This window comes from Carcharodon carcharias, chromosome 3, assembly GCF_017639515.1.
Source record: "Carcharodon carcharias isolate sCarCar2 chromosome 3, sCarCar2.pri, whole genome shotgun sequence".
In the NCBI taxonomy this organism is placed as follows: domain Eukaryota; kingdom Metazoa; phylum Chordata; class Chondrichthyes; order Lamniformes; family Lamnidae; genus Carcharodon; species Carcharodon carcharias.
The window spans coordinates 206,835,210-206,849,581 of NC_054469.1; the positions used below are offsets into that span (position 1 = coordinate 206,835,210).

The 14,372-nt window shown below is 41.2% G+C and overlaps 2 protein-coding genes across 5 annotated transcripts in view; one reads left to right on the top strand and one right to left on the bottom strand.

The window, feature by feature from the left end:
• Positions 1–14,372, bottom strand: part of trip13 (thyroid hormone receptor interactor 13) — a 137,371-nt gene that overhangs the window by 68,311 nt on the left and 54,688 nt on the right. The window lies entirely within an intron of this gene.
• Positions 1–14,372, top strand: part of brd9 (bromodomain containing 9) — a 61,126-nt gene that overhangs the window by 27,309 nt on the left and 19,445 nt on the right. For all 4 annotated transcript variants that reach the window (XM_041183394.1, XM_041183397.1, XM_041183395.1 and 1 more), the window contains exons 10-15: positions 2,276–2,380; positions 4,229–4,361; positions 5,223–5,334; positions 6,412–6,471; positions 10,872–10,943; positions 13,337–13,445. In XM_041183394.1, the coding sequence (XP_041039328.1) occupies positions 2,276–2,380; positions 4,229–4,361; positions 5,223–5,334; positions 6,412–6,471; positions 10,872–10,943; positions 13,337–13,445 (591 nt within the window). The remainder of the gene's footprint in view (positions 1–2,275; positions 2,381–4,228; positions 4,362–5,222; positions 5,335–6,411; positions 6,472–10,871; positions 10,944–13,336; positions 13,446–14,372) is intronic.

Consider the following 14,372-nt stretch of genomic DNA (forward strand, 5'->3'; position numbering starts at 1 on the left):
AATCATTATTTCAAGGAAGCTGGTGTATTAGAGTAAGGAAGCCTTGCTTCAATTATATCAGGCTTTGGGTGAGACCACACGTGGAGTACTGTGTACAGTTTTGGTTGCCTTACCTAAGGAAGGAAAAATTTGCCTTAGACGGGGTGCAACAAAGGTTCACTACATTGATTCCTGGGATAAGAAGGCTGTCTTATGAGGAGCGATTAAATAGAATGGGTCAATGTTCTCTGGAGTTCAGAAAAATGAGAGGTAATTACATTGTAATGTATAAAATTCTTAGAGGGCTTGACAGAGTAGATGTTGAGAGGCTGTTGAGAACTAGGGGTCATTGTGTCAAGATAAGGAACCAACCATTTAGGACTGAGATGAGGAGGAGTTTCTTTGCCTGGGGGGTTGTAAATCTTTGGAATCCTCTACTCCAGAGGTCTAAGGACACTCATTAGTGTGTATATTCAAAACTAAGGACACTCAGTTAATGTATATATTCAAAATGAGATCAATAGATTTTTGGACACTAACTGTATCAAGCAGTATAGGAATGGGAGGGAAAGTGAATTGATATAGAAATTCAGCTATGATCTTATTGAATGGCTGAGCAAGCTCGCTGGATGATATGATCTACTGCTGTTCCTAATTCTTACATTCTTATGCTCTACCAAAATACAGTGAAAAGGTCCTTTTTTAGGTTTTCTGTTTAATAAAACAATCTCTTCATTAAATCAGATGATAATGTGTTAAATCCTTCATTACACATTGTGTTCTCATGCAGGATGTGTCAAAAATACATGGCTCTTGCACTCTGTATACTTTGGTGCTCAGTACAACTGTCAGGGATGAGAATTTTCTGCCCTTTGGAGGAATTCTGACTTTTGAACAATATAATTCTGCCATTCAATTTTTTTTCCAATTTTGGCCTCCCTTTGGCCAGCTCTGCCTCCAACGTGGCCCAAGCTGAGAGGATATGGTCTTAGAAAGCCCCAAAAAATCTCTGCCGTTAAGGAAGCCCGGAGCAGGCTTGGGGAAACTGCCACTCATTCCACTGGGAGGGTGCACTATGCTGCTGCCCACTTGGTGAAGTCACACTGCTTGGCAGGCTTTGGGGTGGAGATGGGTAGAGTAGCGGAGCTGGGGTTCCAAAGTCCCAGGGTGGTCGGGAGGAAAGTAGTAGAGCCAAGGTTTGGAAGGCCTGGGGGGATAGAAAGCAGCAGAGCCAGGGATCAGAAGACCTGAAGTTAGGGCAGGAAGGAGCAGAGCTGGGGCTCTGAAGGCCTGGAGGTGAAGGGAAGCAACGGAGCTAGAATTGAGGATATGGGGGGGTGCGGTGCTGGTGAGCAGCAGAGCCTAAGCCTAATGCAGAAGTCCTTTTTTTTTCTCTGGAAGACTTGGAAACTGGTTGCAGAGGATATAAATGCAGGTATGTCAAAACTCGAAATTCTCAAAGATGGTGAAGTAGATTCTGCACTCTGCGTTATTTATTGATATGTCAAGTTAAAGGAGAGTGAGATGTTTAAATTTGTGCACCTGAAGGGAAAGTGTGAAGATTGATGACTTCTGATCTCCAGCAAAAAGAAATTACAGAATTCTTCACTACATTAAAAAAAGCTCTCAAGGCATAAGAAATTTTTCTTTATTTCATGAGATGTTATACTGTAAGTAGCTAAGTAAGCTGTAAAATTCAAGAAGTTGCAATACTTGTTCATTGAGAGCTTTTTCTTTTTTTGCAAAAACGTAATCTTAATACAACATGAGCATATATACAGTTATTGTGAAAACTTATTCATTAACCAAAATTTTTAATTTATTCTTTCATGGGACGTGGCCGTCATTGGCTAGGCCAGTATTTATCGCCCACCCCTAATTACCCTTGAGAAGATGGCGGTGAGCCACCTACTTGAAACACAGCAATCCACACCCTCAGTGCTGATAGGAAGAGAGTCCCAGGATTTTGACCCAGCGACAGTGAAGGAACAGGGATACAGTTCCAAGTCAGAATTGTGTGTGACTTGGAGAGAAGCTCACAGGTTGGCGGTGTTCCCATGCATCTGCTGCCCTTGTCCTTCTAGGTGGTAGAGGTTGCAGGATTACTAGCACAGTAAAAATGTTACTTCAGTTCAACCACAGTTAACAGGGGAAATCAACATCATGTTTATGTGGACCTATATTTGTTTACAGTAAATATGTTCTCATGAGAAAGTCTAATAGATGTACAGATTTATTTCTTGCAGTCTTGTACCTGGTTTGAATATATATTTAGACTCCTATGTTGGCATTGCAGAGGAAGAGGTTCACCAAGTTGACCTGAGTTCCCTTACAACTAAGCTCCAACCAGGTATCAATACTATGGGATTTAAAGATGATAGGAGAAACAAAGCTTTATCAGGTAAGGTTTGCTCTATTTCTACAGCCCAAACTTTGTTCTTTGAGTCAGAATCTATATTGCTTGAGCCTTTCAGAAAATTTGTTTCCATTTGACTTTCACATTTCAAGCCCTATTTCAGTACATACAATGCCAGGGTTCAATTTTCAATGTTTTAGTAGTCAGTATGATCAACATGCTTCCTGTTATCAATATTACTTACAACAATGTCTTTATACCCAGTTGGTCTATAAGTAATGCACCTGGTGTCATTTTCATTACATTTCAATAACTTTCAGTGTTGTGCTGGCGCACTGAGTAGGTTGTTTATAGTGTAACACAATTTTCATGCACAAACTTATTTTTTATGTGTCTCTTTCACAATAAACATAAAAACATAGAAAAAAGGAGTAGGTCATTCAGCCCTTCGAGCCTGCTCCACCATTCAATATGAACACGGCTGATCCTCTACCTCAACGCCGTTCTTCTGTGTTCTCCCCATACCTCTTGATGCCTTTAGAGTCCGGAAGTCTATCTATTTCCTCCTCAAATGTATTCAGTGACTTGGCCCCCACGGACTTCTGTGGTAGAGAATTCTATAGGTTCACCACCTTCTAAGTGAAGAAGTTTCTCCTCATCTCAGTCCTAAATGGCCTACCCCATGTCCTGAGATTGTTCTAGACGCCCACCCCAGCCAAAGGAAATATCATCATTGCATCCAGTCTGTCCATTCCCTGTCAGAATTTTATATGTTTCAATGCAATCTCCTCTCATTCTTCTAAACTCCAGTGAATACAGGCCTAGTAGGCCCAATCTCTCCTCATATAACAATCCTGCGATCCCAGGAATTGATCTGATGAACCTTCACTGCACGCCCTCTGTGGCAAGCATATCCTTCCTTAGGTAAGGAGACCAAAACTGCACACAGTACACCAGTTATGTTCTCACCAAGGCCTTGTACAACTGCAGTAAGACATCCTTGCATCTGTACACAAGTCCTCTCACAATGAAGGCCAACACATCATTTGCCGCCTTAACTGCTTACTGCACCTGCATGCTTGCTTTGTGATTTCGTGTATAAGGACATCCAGGTCCCTTTACATCAACATTTCCCAATCTATCACTATTTAAATAATACTCTGCTACTCTGTTTTTCATATCAAAGTGGATAACTTCACACTTATCTGCATGTATTTGCACACTCATTCAACTTATCTGAATCACATTGAAGCCTCTTAACATCCTCCTCATTGCTCACATTCCCAAGTTTTGCATCATCAGCAAATTTGGAAATGTTACATTTAATTCCCTCATCCAAATCATTGATGTATATTGTGAATAGCTGGGCCCCAAGCACCGATCCATGTCGTTCCCAACTAGTCACTGCCTGCCAGTCTGAAAAAGACTGATTTATTCCTACTCTGTTTCCTGTCTGCTAATCTATTCTCAGTCCATGCCAATATATTACCCCCAATCCCATGTGCTTTAATTTTACGCACTAACCTCTTATGTAGGGCTTTATACAATATTCACTTCATTATTCATTCCTTTCTTATCCTATCAGTGCTTTCCATTAAGCACTAAATCAACATCTTGAGGACAACAGGGGAGAAAATTGAAAATTGGAAGCTACAAACTCGGAGGGGAAATTATCTCCATATTTACTGCATAATATGTTTTAAGAAGTTAAATTTGATTGGAAAAATGCTTTGGACTATTTCTTGAACCTGTAAGAAACAAAATCTGAGTATTATGTAAATTGAGCTTGACTTGTGCTTGAATGTGTCAGACCTAATATCCATTCTTATCTTGTTTAAAATGATACACGTTGGACGGAAAAGCATTTAGAAACCTTTCTTTTACCCATTACAGTTACTTATTTGAACTGTGTGTATACAGCACAGTCCATAGAAAACAATACCATCTTCCCTAACCTTACCCCAGAGGAGACTGAGCTGCTGTATTCCACGTATGGAGAAGAGACTGGGGTACAGTGTGCCTTAAGGTAAACACGTTTATTAATTTGTACTCCAGAGAGAGCTTCTGTTTTTATTATTGAAGAGAAAGCAATAATTATATCCAAATGGTTTTGATTTTTAAAAGCTTTTGTTTGAATTTGCATGTAAGCATAGAGTGGTACAGTGCTGGCAACCATCAGGTGTCTGTATTATAACCTGTCTACTCTTGGAGCAGTGAAGAACCACCTTGATAGTCAGTGTTATCTTTTATGACTCCAAATATTAGATAATTTCATGTGCAGTGCAAAGTCATTATGAAAAGAAATGGCTGCTATAGAGCAACTTTAATTGCCCTGTGCAGCACTGGGTTTTTAAACTCTTACTGTAGTGACTTTTTCCTGCCCACGAACATGCATTTTTCAAAGGACTTTTGAATGCTATTACAACAGCAATTAAATAAAGCCAATACTTTCAGTGGCCAAGAGTGCTGCCAAAAGATCATCTTCCTGCAGTTCAAACCAATCTGACAGTGTACTGTCATCTGGCAGTGTTGGTGTAGAGAATGGCCACCAGATGGCAGCAGACCATTATTTAACAGGAGCTTTTAATTTTTAACTGGAAACATTAGGGGTATATGTGCTCGTAATGACTAATTTGTTTTCCCTTACTGCAAAATAAATTAGATGGAAAATTTATTTTTATAATACTTGTTCGACTTCGCAATGTTGACTCGCTATCACTTGCAGACCCAAAATCAACTAACAGCAAAAAATCTTTGTACAATAAAATTGCCACCTTTTTTCTTTCAATTAATTGTGTGAAATTTTGTAAGAAATATTTTGAAAATGCAGAGCCTAAAATTTTCTTGGCAATGTGGTTTTTTTTTTTTAATGCATGTTTCTCTGCAGCTTACAAGAATTTGTTAAAGACTGTGGAAGCTCCACAAAGAAAATGGTTGATGACTTGTTGAATCAGATCACAGCAGGGGAACATTCCAAAGCTGTATATCATTTATCACAGGTAAGAACTTTTTCATATGGCTATACTAATCATTGAAACTTTGGCTACCACACGTTATTCTAATACAAGCCTCTGCTTTTAGTGGAGATGCCTAAGGAGCGGACAGTGGAGAATGGAGTCAGCAGGAGGGAAAACTAGTTAGTCAGTCAATACTTGGAATCAAAACAGAAATGAATGCTGGGAATACTCGGGTCAGACACCATCTGTGGAGAGAAAAACAGAGTTAATGCTTCAGGTTGTTGACCTTTCAACTCTTGGAGTAAGGGGTGTTGAAGGAAGATGTACAAGAATGTAAGCCGTTGATTTAATAAGATATTAGAAGGTCTACAGCTCTAACACTGTCCCGGGGTAATTTCAAACTCCGTAAACAAACTTGAGCGTTTATGTGAGCGTTAAGTTCTACAGTTGCATCAGTGTGTGTCAGCCATGGCACATTAGGTAGCACTCTTGCCTCCTAAGTCACAAGGTTCCAGGTTAGAGTCCCCCTCCAGAACCTGCGCCCAAGAATCAAGACCGAAGCTCCACTGCAGTGCTGAGGGATTGCTGCATGGTGGAAGGTGCTGTTCATTGGATGAGCTATTAAACCAAGGCTCCATCTGTCCCCTCAGGCAGATGTAAAAGATCCATGGCACTATCTTGAAGAAGAACAGGGGGTTATCCCCAGTGTGCTAGCCAATATTTACTAATCAATTGGCAACACACACATTTTTTAAAAATATAAAGAACATGAAAATTGTCTCTACATTAGAACCATTTCAATGTAATTTTTTTAAAATGCTGCATGATAAGAGGCTGGGGTGGCGATATTGCACTGTTTGTTTGAAGAGATCACAAATATCAGATGCTCACTAATGAAGCTGAAACTTCTTCACCTGGGGATGGTTAGAATGTCAAATTTGCTACCACATGTAGTGATTGGGGCAAATGGTATTGATGTATTTAAGAGGAATCCAGGAAGTGCATGTTGGAGAAAGTGAGAGAGGAATCTCATGTGGAACATAAACTGGGCCAAATGGGCTGTTTCTGTGCTTTACATTCTATGGAAGTACTTAACAATATTAGCATCTTTTCTTTCAGAAAAGAAATATTGAGCAAAAAGCAAGTAAAGATATCAACATGAGTCTTGATGAAGTGCAGGTGAGTCTATGGAGCTAACATTGTTCTATGTTATGGGAGACTAAATCGATGCAACCCATAACTATTAGATGTAAATTACAATGCACAGTAAAGCAAAGGCCCAAGCTACTTGGAAAAGTGAAATCATTCAGGCCTGAGTTTGTCATCCCAATTCGTATTTGCTTATGCCTGCAGTACGGGCTGAGCATGTCTGCAGCTTGAGTGCAAGGATATTCAATCCAAATAGAATGTTGAACATTACAGTTGATCAGAAAATTACTCTGTCAACTTGGGCCTGGGTTTGAATGAAACCCATATAGTTTAAGGAAGTTTTCTTCTCCCAACCTTTTAAGTTGATGCAGTTGGGTCATCCTCAGTGTGGTTTCCAAAATACTTGTGTAGGATGCAAAATTGCTTTAAATTTGGTGCAAATTCATTCCCACTCAGGCTGTGGGTATACTCAGTTTGGGAAAATGCATGTTGGTGCAAAAAGGACTATTTTGAGTTTGGTGGGTTAAGCAGAAGGGTGGAGTAGACAACAGTTCAGTCAGGGCCACTCAAGTCCTGACCTCATTCTAGCCTTCGTTCAAATATGGATAAAAGAGCTGAACTCCCAAAGTGAGGTGAGAGGGACTGCCTTTGACATCAAGGCAGCATTTGACCAAGTGTGGCATCAAGGAGCCCTAGCAAAACTGGAGTCAGTGGCAGTTGGGGTTGGGGGAGAAAATTCTCCGTTGGTTGGAGTCATACTTAGCACAAAGGAAGATAGTTGTGGTTGTTGGAGGGCAGCCATCTAAGCTCTAGGACATCACTGCTGGAGTTCCTCAGGCTAGTGTCCTCGGCCCAACCATCTTCAGTGCTTCATCAATGATCTTTCTTCCATTATAAGGTCAGAAGTGGGGATGTTTGCTGATGATTGCACAATGTTCAGCACCATTCATGACTCCTCAGACACTGAAGCAGCCAGTGTCCAAATGCAGCAAGGCTTGGACTGACAAGTGGCAAGTAACATTCACACCACACGTGCCAGGCAATGACCATCTCCAGCAAGAGAGAACTTAACTATCACCCCTTGACGTTAAATGGCATTACCATCACTGAATCCCTACTATCAACATCCTGGGGGTTACCATTGACAAGAAACTGAACTGGACTAGCCATATAAATACTGTGGCTACAAGAGCAGGTCAGAGACTAGGAGTCCTGCGATGTGTAACTCACCTCCTGACTCCCCAAAGCTTGTCCACCATCTACAAGGCACAAGTAAATAGTGTGATGGAATACCCCCCACTTGCCTGGATGAGTGCAGCTCCCACAAAATTCAAGAAGCTTGACACCATCCAGGACAAAGCAGCCTGCTTGATTGGCATCACATCCACAAACATTCACCTCCTCCACCACCGACGCACAGTAGCAGCAGTGTGTACCATCTACAAGATGCGCTACCGGAATTCACCAAGGCTCCTTTGACGACAGTTTCCAAACCCATCACTACTACCACCTAGGAGGATAAGGGCAGCAGACAAATGGGAACACCACCACCTGGCCTTCTGAAGATGCTAAGTTGTCGGACAACTAGAAACGGGCAATAAATGGAGCATCACACATGTTGCAAATTTAAAATAAATGTTGTTGAGACTAGAGAGGATCCCAGGAAGTGCCTCCCTCAAATTTTGTATTGTGTTTTACCAGCACGTTGTTTCCATTGCCGCATTCTAGTAAAACATGTTTTTGCAATGAGAACAGGTGTTTTCCTTGGATCATGAACATTGTCTTCGGAAGTTAAGAGTAAGATACCAAGAGCTTTTTTCATTCCATATTTATGTTCTTGGCCTACAAAAATAATTCTTGTTCTAGGATCATATGATTTCTGTTAGGCAGCTGGAAGGATAAACATTATTCCAGAGGTTGCCTTTAATATTTTTTGCCAGCTGGCGAGTCCTGTTCTGTTGATATGGGACGTGACTTAATATCTGTCTTGACATGTTACCTTAACCAAAGTAAAATTATTGCAGTTACTGCTATGAGTAGATACAGAATCATTTGTCACTGTTCTGATATTTCTTTATAAAAATACTTTTTCTTAGGGTGAGCATGAAGAAAAACTGCATTCAGAGGCATTAAATTCACTGGTCAAAAATCCTAAAACATGACCATGTGTCATAGGTCAAGACTTTGGCTTCGTCTCCAACTAGAAGAGCCCGGGCAGTCTGTAACACCCTGGGAAGAAAGTGCCTCAGAGTGGGAACTCCCTGCTTAGCTTGATGCCTGTTATTTTCAGAAAAATGTACCTAACCTACTATTAGGGAGAATATGAGATTAGTAGGAGCGTTATAAAATATGCAATGTAAACATTGCACAATACATTTAAAATTTGCTGTGAGCATTTCTGCGGCAGATATCACTGCCCTACACCATTCTGTTCTATGCTATGTGTCTCATGGTCACTGGAGTGTTTTGATCACCAAAATGGTTCAGAGGCATTTCCAAATCCTTTTCCCTCCCTGAGTTAGTCTAGGGCATTTTTCTGCTTTTGTTTTGCCTCTGCCAGGAGGTTACGTGATTACTGGCAGATAGGGGCATTGGCGTCATGATGCTGTTCAATTTGCACCATGACTGTATGGGGCAGGCAGGATAAGTCAACTGACCCTTTGATGCCCCATCATTTTTGGCGTATGTGTTGTGTATCATATATAGAACGCTTACAGTATAAAAAGAAGCCATTTGGCCCATCATGTCTGTGCCAGAACCTTGCAAGAGCAACTTTGCTAGTACTATACCCCCACCCTTTCCGTGCACCCTTCAAATGATTTATTTTCAGATGCTTATCAAATTCCCTATTGAGAGCTACAATTGAATCTGTCTCTACAACAACTCAGACCGTATTTCACATCCTAATCACTTGCTATGTTTTTTTCCCTTTTGCCGTCGCTTCTTTTTCCAATCACCTTATTTAGGCATCCTGGTTCTCTACCCTTCCACTAAAGGGAACAATTTCTTTGTACCTGCTCTCTAGGTTAATCATGATTTTGAACACCTCTATCAAACCTCCTTTCAATCTTCTATTTTTTTCTAAGGAGAGCAACCCCAGATTCTCCAATCTATCCACATAACTGAGATTTCTCATCCCCAGAACCATTCTCATAAACCTTTTCTGCACCTTCTCTAAAGCTTCACATCCTTACTAAAGTACAGTACCCAGAATTAGATACAATACTCCAGTTGAGACCAAACCACTTATTTATAAAGGTTCATCATAACTTTCTTACATTTGTACTCCACACCTCTGTAAAACTTAGGGTAGCGTATGCCTTTTAACCACTTCCTGAGTCTGCCCTACCATCTTCAACAATTTATGCACACATGTCCCCAGGTTTTTCTGTTTCTGTACCCTTTATTTTGTTTTGCCTCTCCTCATCATTCTTAGCAAAATGTTCACTTGGCATTTCTCAGCATTAAATTTCATCTGCCACGTGTTTGCCCATTCCATCTGGCTTATGTCCTCTGGAAGTCTGTCACTATCCTCCTCACAGTTCACAATACTTACAAGTGTTATGTCATTTGCAAACTTTGAAATTGTACCCTTTATGCTCAAGGTTTAATCATGTGCACGCACATACGATTTATAATTGATCTTATGTCATCAGCGGGAGGCGGTGCAGTAGTGGTATTATCACTGGACTAGTAATCCTGAGACCCAGGATGCTCTGGGGATCTGGGTTCAAATCCCACTTTGGTAGAATTTGAGCTCAATAAAAATTCAATAAAATCTGGAATTAAAAGTCTAATGATGACCATGAAACCTTTGTCGTAAGAACCCATCTGGTTCACTAAGGAAATCTGCTATCCTTACCTGGGTCTGGCCTACATGTGATTCCAGATCCACAATAATGTTGACTGTAAATGCCCTCTGAACAAGAGCAATTAGGTCTAGCCAGTGACGCCCACATCCTGTGAACAAATATTTTTTAAAAAGTCAACCTCTTCCAGAAAGTAGAAGAAAATGGGATTTGGCAATTGATTACAGTATCCAGTTCAAAGAGCTCTGGTATGACTGGATATTGAGCTGTTTGCAAAAGACAGGAGAGTTTATGGGATTGATTAGTGAAGCAGAACTCGAGAATATCTAGAAAATACTAAAATTTGATGTGTACATATGATACACAATCTCTTGGGCATAAGCTGTTGCAATCTGTTTGATTTAAGATGATAGCAAGATTTGTAAAAGCTATTAAACTGGGCAGTCCTTAGTTTTTATCTATAACAGATTGAATCTGTTCACTTCTCTCAAATTTAAATTTTCAGTGGGTAACTTAACTATTCAATTATTGTGCATTGCCCTATTTTCTGATTACTCCTCACTCATGTTTTCCTTTCCCCTGTGTTGCCATTGTCTTAACTAACTCCTTATTTTGTTGTAGGCTCCAGCAATTTTTATAAAAGAGGAACCCAAATTGCAGCCTGCCTGTCCAGAAGCATCTAAACCAATAATGGTGAGAGGACCTGAATGTTCCTAGGTTATGCTGAAAGTGAAAGCCTTGAATTTATATAGCACTTCTCACAACTTCAGGCTGTCTCAACACACTCTACAGCCAATGAAATACTTTTTGAAACGTTGTCACTATTGTAATATAGAAAACACAGCCGTTAACTAATGCACAGCCAGCTCTCTGAGATAAAGAGCAGAAAATAAGGTCATAGTATAATTTAATACAGCTCAAGATGGTCCCTTCTCTTGATTGGCAGCTTGCATTATTTATCTGGGATATAAATGTTCCAAAAAGCAGATGATGAGGCTTTGTAGGAGAATGGGCTGGTAGTGACTGGAAGCTTGATCAGAGAGCTGTGCTTTAGAAGCTAAGAGTTTGGGACTTCAGTTGGAAAGTTTCACATGGGTCTGTGAAGAAATAGCTAGAGGTGCATCCTGCAGCTGTAGATTTACAATACCCAGAATACAGCACATTGGTGGAAAAGAACTAGAACATTAATTTTCCTGTTGATGAACTCAATCTGAGTGATGCATCATGGCATTTGCAGCTTTCCCCTTGCTGCTGTAGAACCACGGTATCCAGGGTATAAACTGGGAGAAGCACATTAGAGGAGAAAATGACAATTTTCCCATTTTTGTTTTGAGCTCCAAAGGTGTTTTAATTTGGGTTAAGCTAATGAGTAACTTGGAACTAATGACTTTTGTGGTGAGGGAGCTTTGTGTTGTTGAGACAGAGGAATATTGTAAGTGCTTCGGTGCTGGCCTCGGACGTTATAGCTGTTAGCATCAGATGTTGAGGTTGATGTTGGTCAGAACCCAGATCATAGTGAATGGCCATATGTTTAGATAAGTCATAGGAGACTGAGCAGTCAATCCCCCTGGTACAGCCCTACCTTGATCACGGTTTCAGAAATGGCTACAAAATGCCACTGGAAATTAACGGTTGAACAAGAATAATATCTTTGGAATTATTGAAATAACTAAGGGGAAGGAGGAGAGAAAAATAAAATCCTTGTATCTTCAACAAATACCACAAATCCACCATTGGGGGGTAGAGCTTAAAAAATGTTGTGAAGGTCTGAGAATAAAAGGATTTAGACAAAGAAGTGTTACTTGCAACTTTATTAAGTTTTACAGGGTGGAAAGCAAAAAACCTTACAAACTCAGTAAGGCATGTATCTTTCAATATGGTGTGTCTTTTGAAACACAAACTGATGTATGGAAGTAATGCCCTCCCCCAAGAGGCCCGGGTGGGGGGGGGGGGGGGGGGTGGGGGGGGCATTTAATTGTGCAGAAGGGTCCGGGTGGGAACCCTGCCACCTTCCTGCCTCTGCCCTGATCAAGTCGTCATGGACGGTGTCCTCACTGCGATACTAATTGAGGCCCTTAAGTGAGCAATTAATACCCACTTAAGGGCCTCATCCTACCTCGGCTGGTATTCGACCAGCGGTGAACAGGACTGTTGCCAAGCAGGAAGCCCAAACGCAAACCCTGTCTAGTTTGCTTGCAGGTTTACCATTGTGGGTTAGGGCACCAAGTGCTTAACAACGATGGAACCTGGCATCAGGAGGGGGGCCCACTGAGAGCCAACCTCTGCACTTTTATCAGAGCCCCTCCCCTCCCCCAGCCAGCGGCCCATCTGACCTCAGTGGCCTGGGTCCATCGCTGATCCTCTGTCTCTGGTTGGTGCATTTCCAGCAGCTAACACTGCTCCCCCCTCCCTCGATGGCACTGACAGCAGTGAGGAGGCCAGCAGCTCTTAAAGGGGGTGGGGAGGGGAGGTGGCGGGGTGAGATTTATGACCCCCCTGGGTCCTTGATCCCAGGAAGGCCTGCCACTGGGCATTTAAATACCTGACTGGCACTTAATATGGTGGCCTCCCTCAAAGGAGGCAATGCATGGTCCTCAGCAGCTTTCCAGCCAGCAGGTGAGACTCCCATCACCTGGATTAAATTCTAACCTCTCTGTGGGGCATGCGTTTATCGACTTTGTGAGTTAAGAGTCTTTTCATAGTATTCTGTGTCCCAGTAGACAGTATTAACCAGAATTGTGTCCTGGCCCATCATATCTGAGTGTGAGTTTGCATTATGGATTTCTGAAACACGGAACTAGCAGGGTGCTTGAAAAATTTTACAGGTTAGTGTTTGGGAAATATATTAACAAAATAGTTCTAACCTCCAAGCAAAATTTGTTGGATAGATTTTCACTGATCGGATTTGATCCACCTGTATTAATGGGTTCATACCGTAGCTATAATTTTCTGCATAAACAATTATTGAAATGTGAAATATTCATTTGTCTGTAACCCATGAAAAGTAACATTGAGACACGCTACAGGTTAATAAGTCTAACCTGCATTTTATGGGTTAAAACTTTGTACTTTGTTAATTGCTACAGGCTGGAGGGGCAAATGGTAGTGCAAGCGACAATCGAACTGGTTTGGATTTCATCCCTGTAAAGTCTTATTCTGATGTCTCCTTGGATATTTCTTTATTGAACTCACTCGGTAAGTGCAAATTGTACTTTGAAACACTTTTTTTAAAATGATTTTGTAGGGATAGGCTTAACCTGAATCATAACAGATACTTGTGCACGTTAAAATATATGCAATCTTAAACATTCTCTTCAGGAGAAGTAATCTCCTAAAACCACTGCTGACCACCTACAGTTGAGGTTACCAGGCTTTTTTTGCTTCATTCATAGATATACCTTGATGTGCTAGTTGGTATCCTCTGGCATTGCTTACAAGTATCTGGAATTTCGAGTATTATTGTGATATTTAATTGCTGAACTTCCCTGTCCCTTTATGGAAGTTGTTCAGATACTAGGGTAATGCTGTAAGCAGATTATTAATAGAAGATTCTACAGATTGGCAGCTACTTTGCTCCTTTTTATAAGCTTGACCACTCCAGGTTATCCCGTGGTCACAAAAATGGAGGGAGGGGGCTGAGAGGGAAACGAACGTATACAATCTATCTGTGCCTTCAATGATTTTGTAAGGAACAAAACCATGGGTGGAATTTTATGGCCCCCTCATGGCGAGTGCGGGACCTTAAAATGCAGCAAGCTGTTCAAAAGTCCATTGACTTTGGCAGGACTGAAAAATCCCGCTGGCGGGGGGGCCTTAAAATTCCACCCCATAACTTTGTGACAACTTGCACATGCTGTTTGGTTCCTTAAACATATAGTGTACACTATATTTTCCTGAAATTTTGTCAAGGAAACATAACAGTGTGGTGGTATTCTTAGTGACTTGCCAAAGACAGTGAGCTGAAGATAGTCGTTCAATCCCGTACTGTCCACTGTGGGTCAGTGCACTCTCATCCCTGAATCAGAAAGCTGTGAACACACAAATCTGGACTGACACCCCAGTGCAGTACTTAGGGGGTGATTTCTTTCAGATGAGATGTTAATTCGAGGCCCTCTCTGGTCT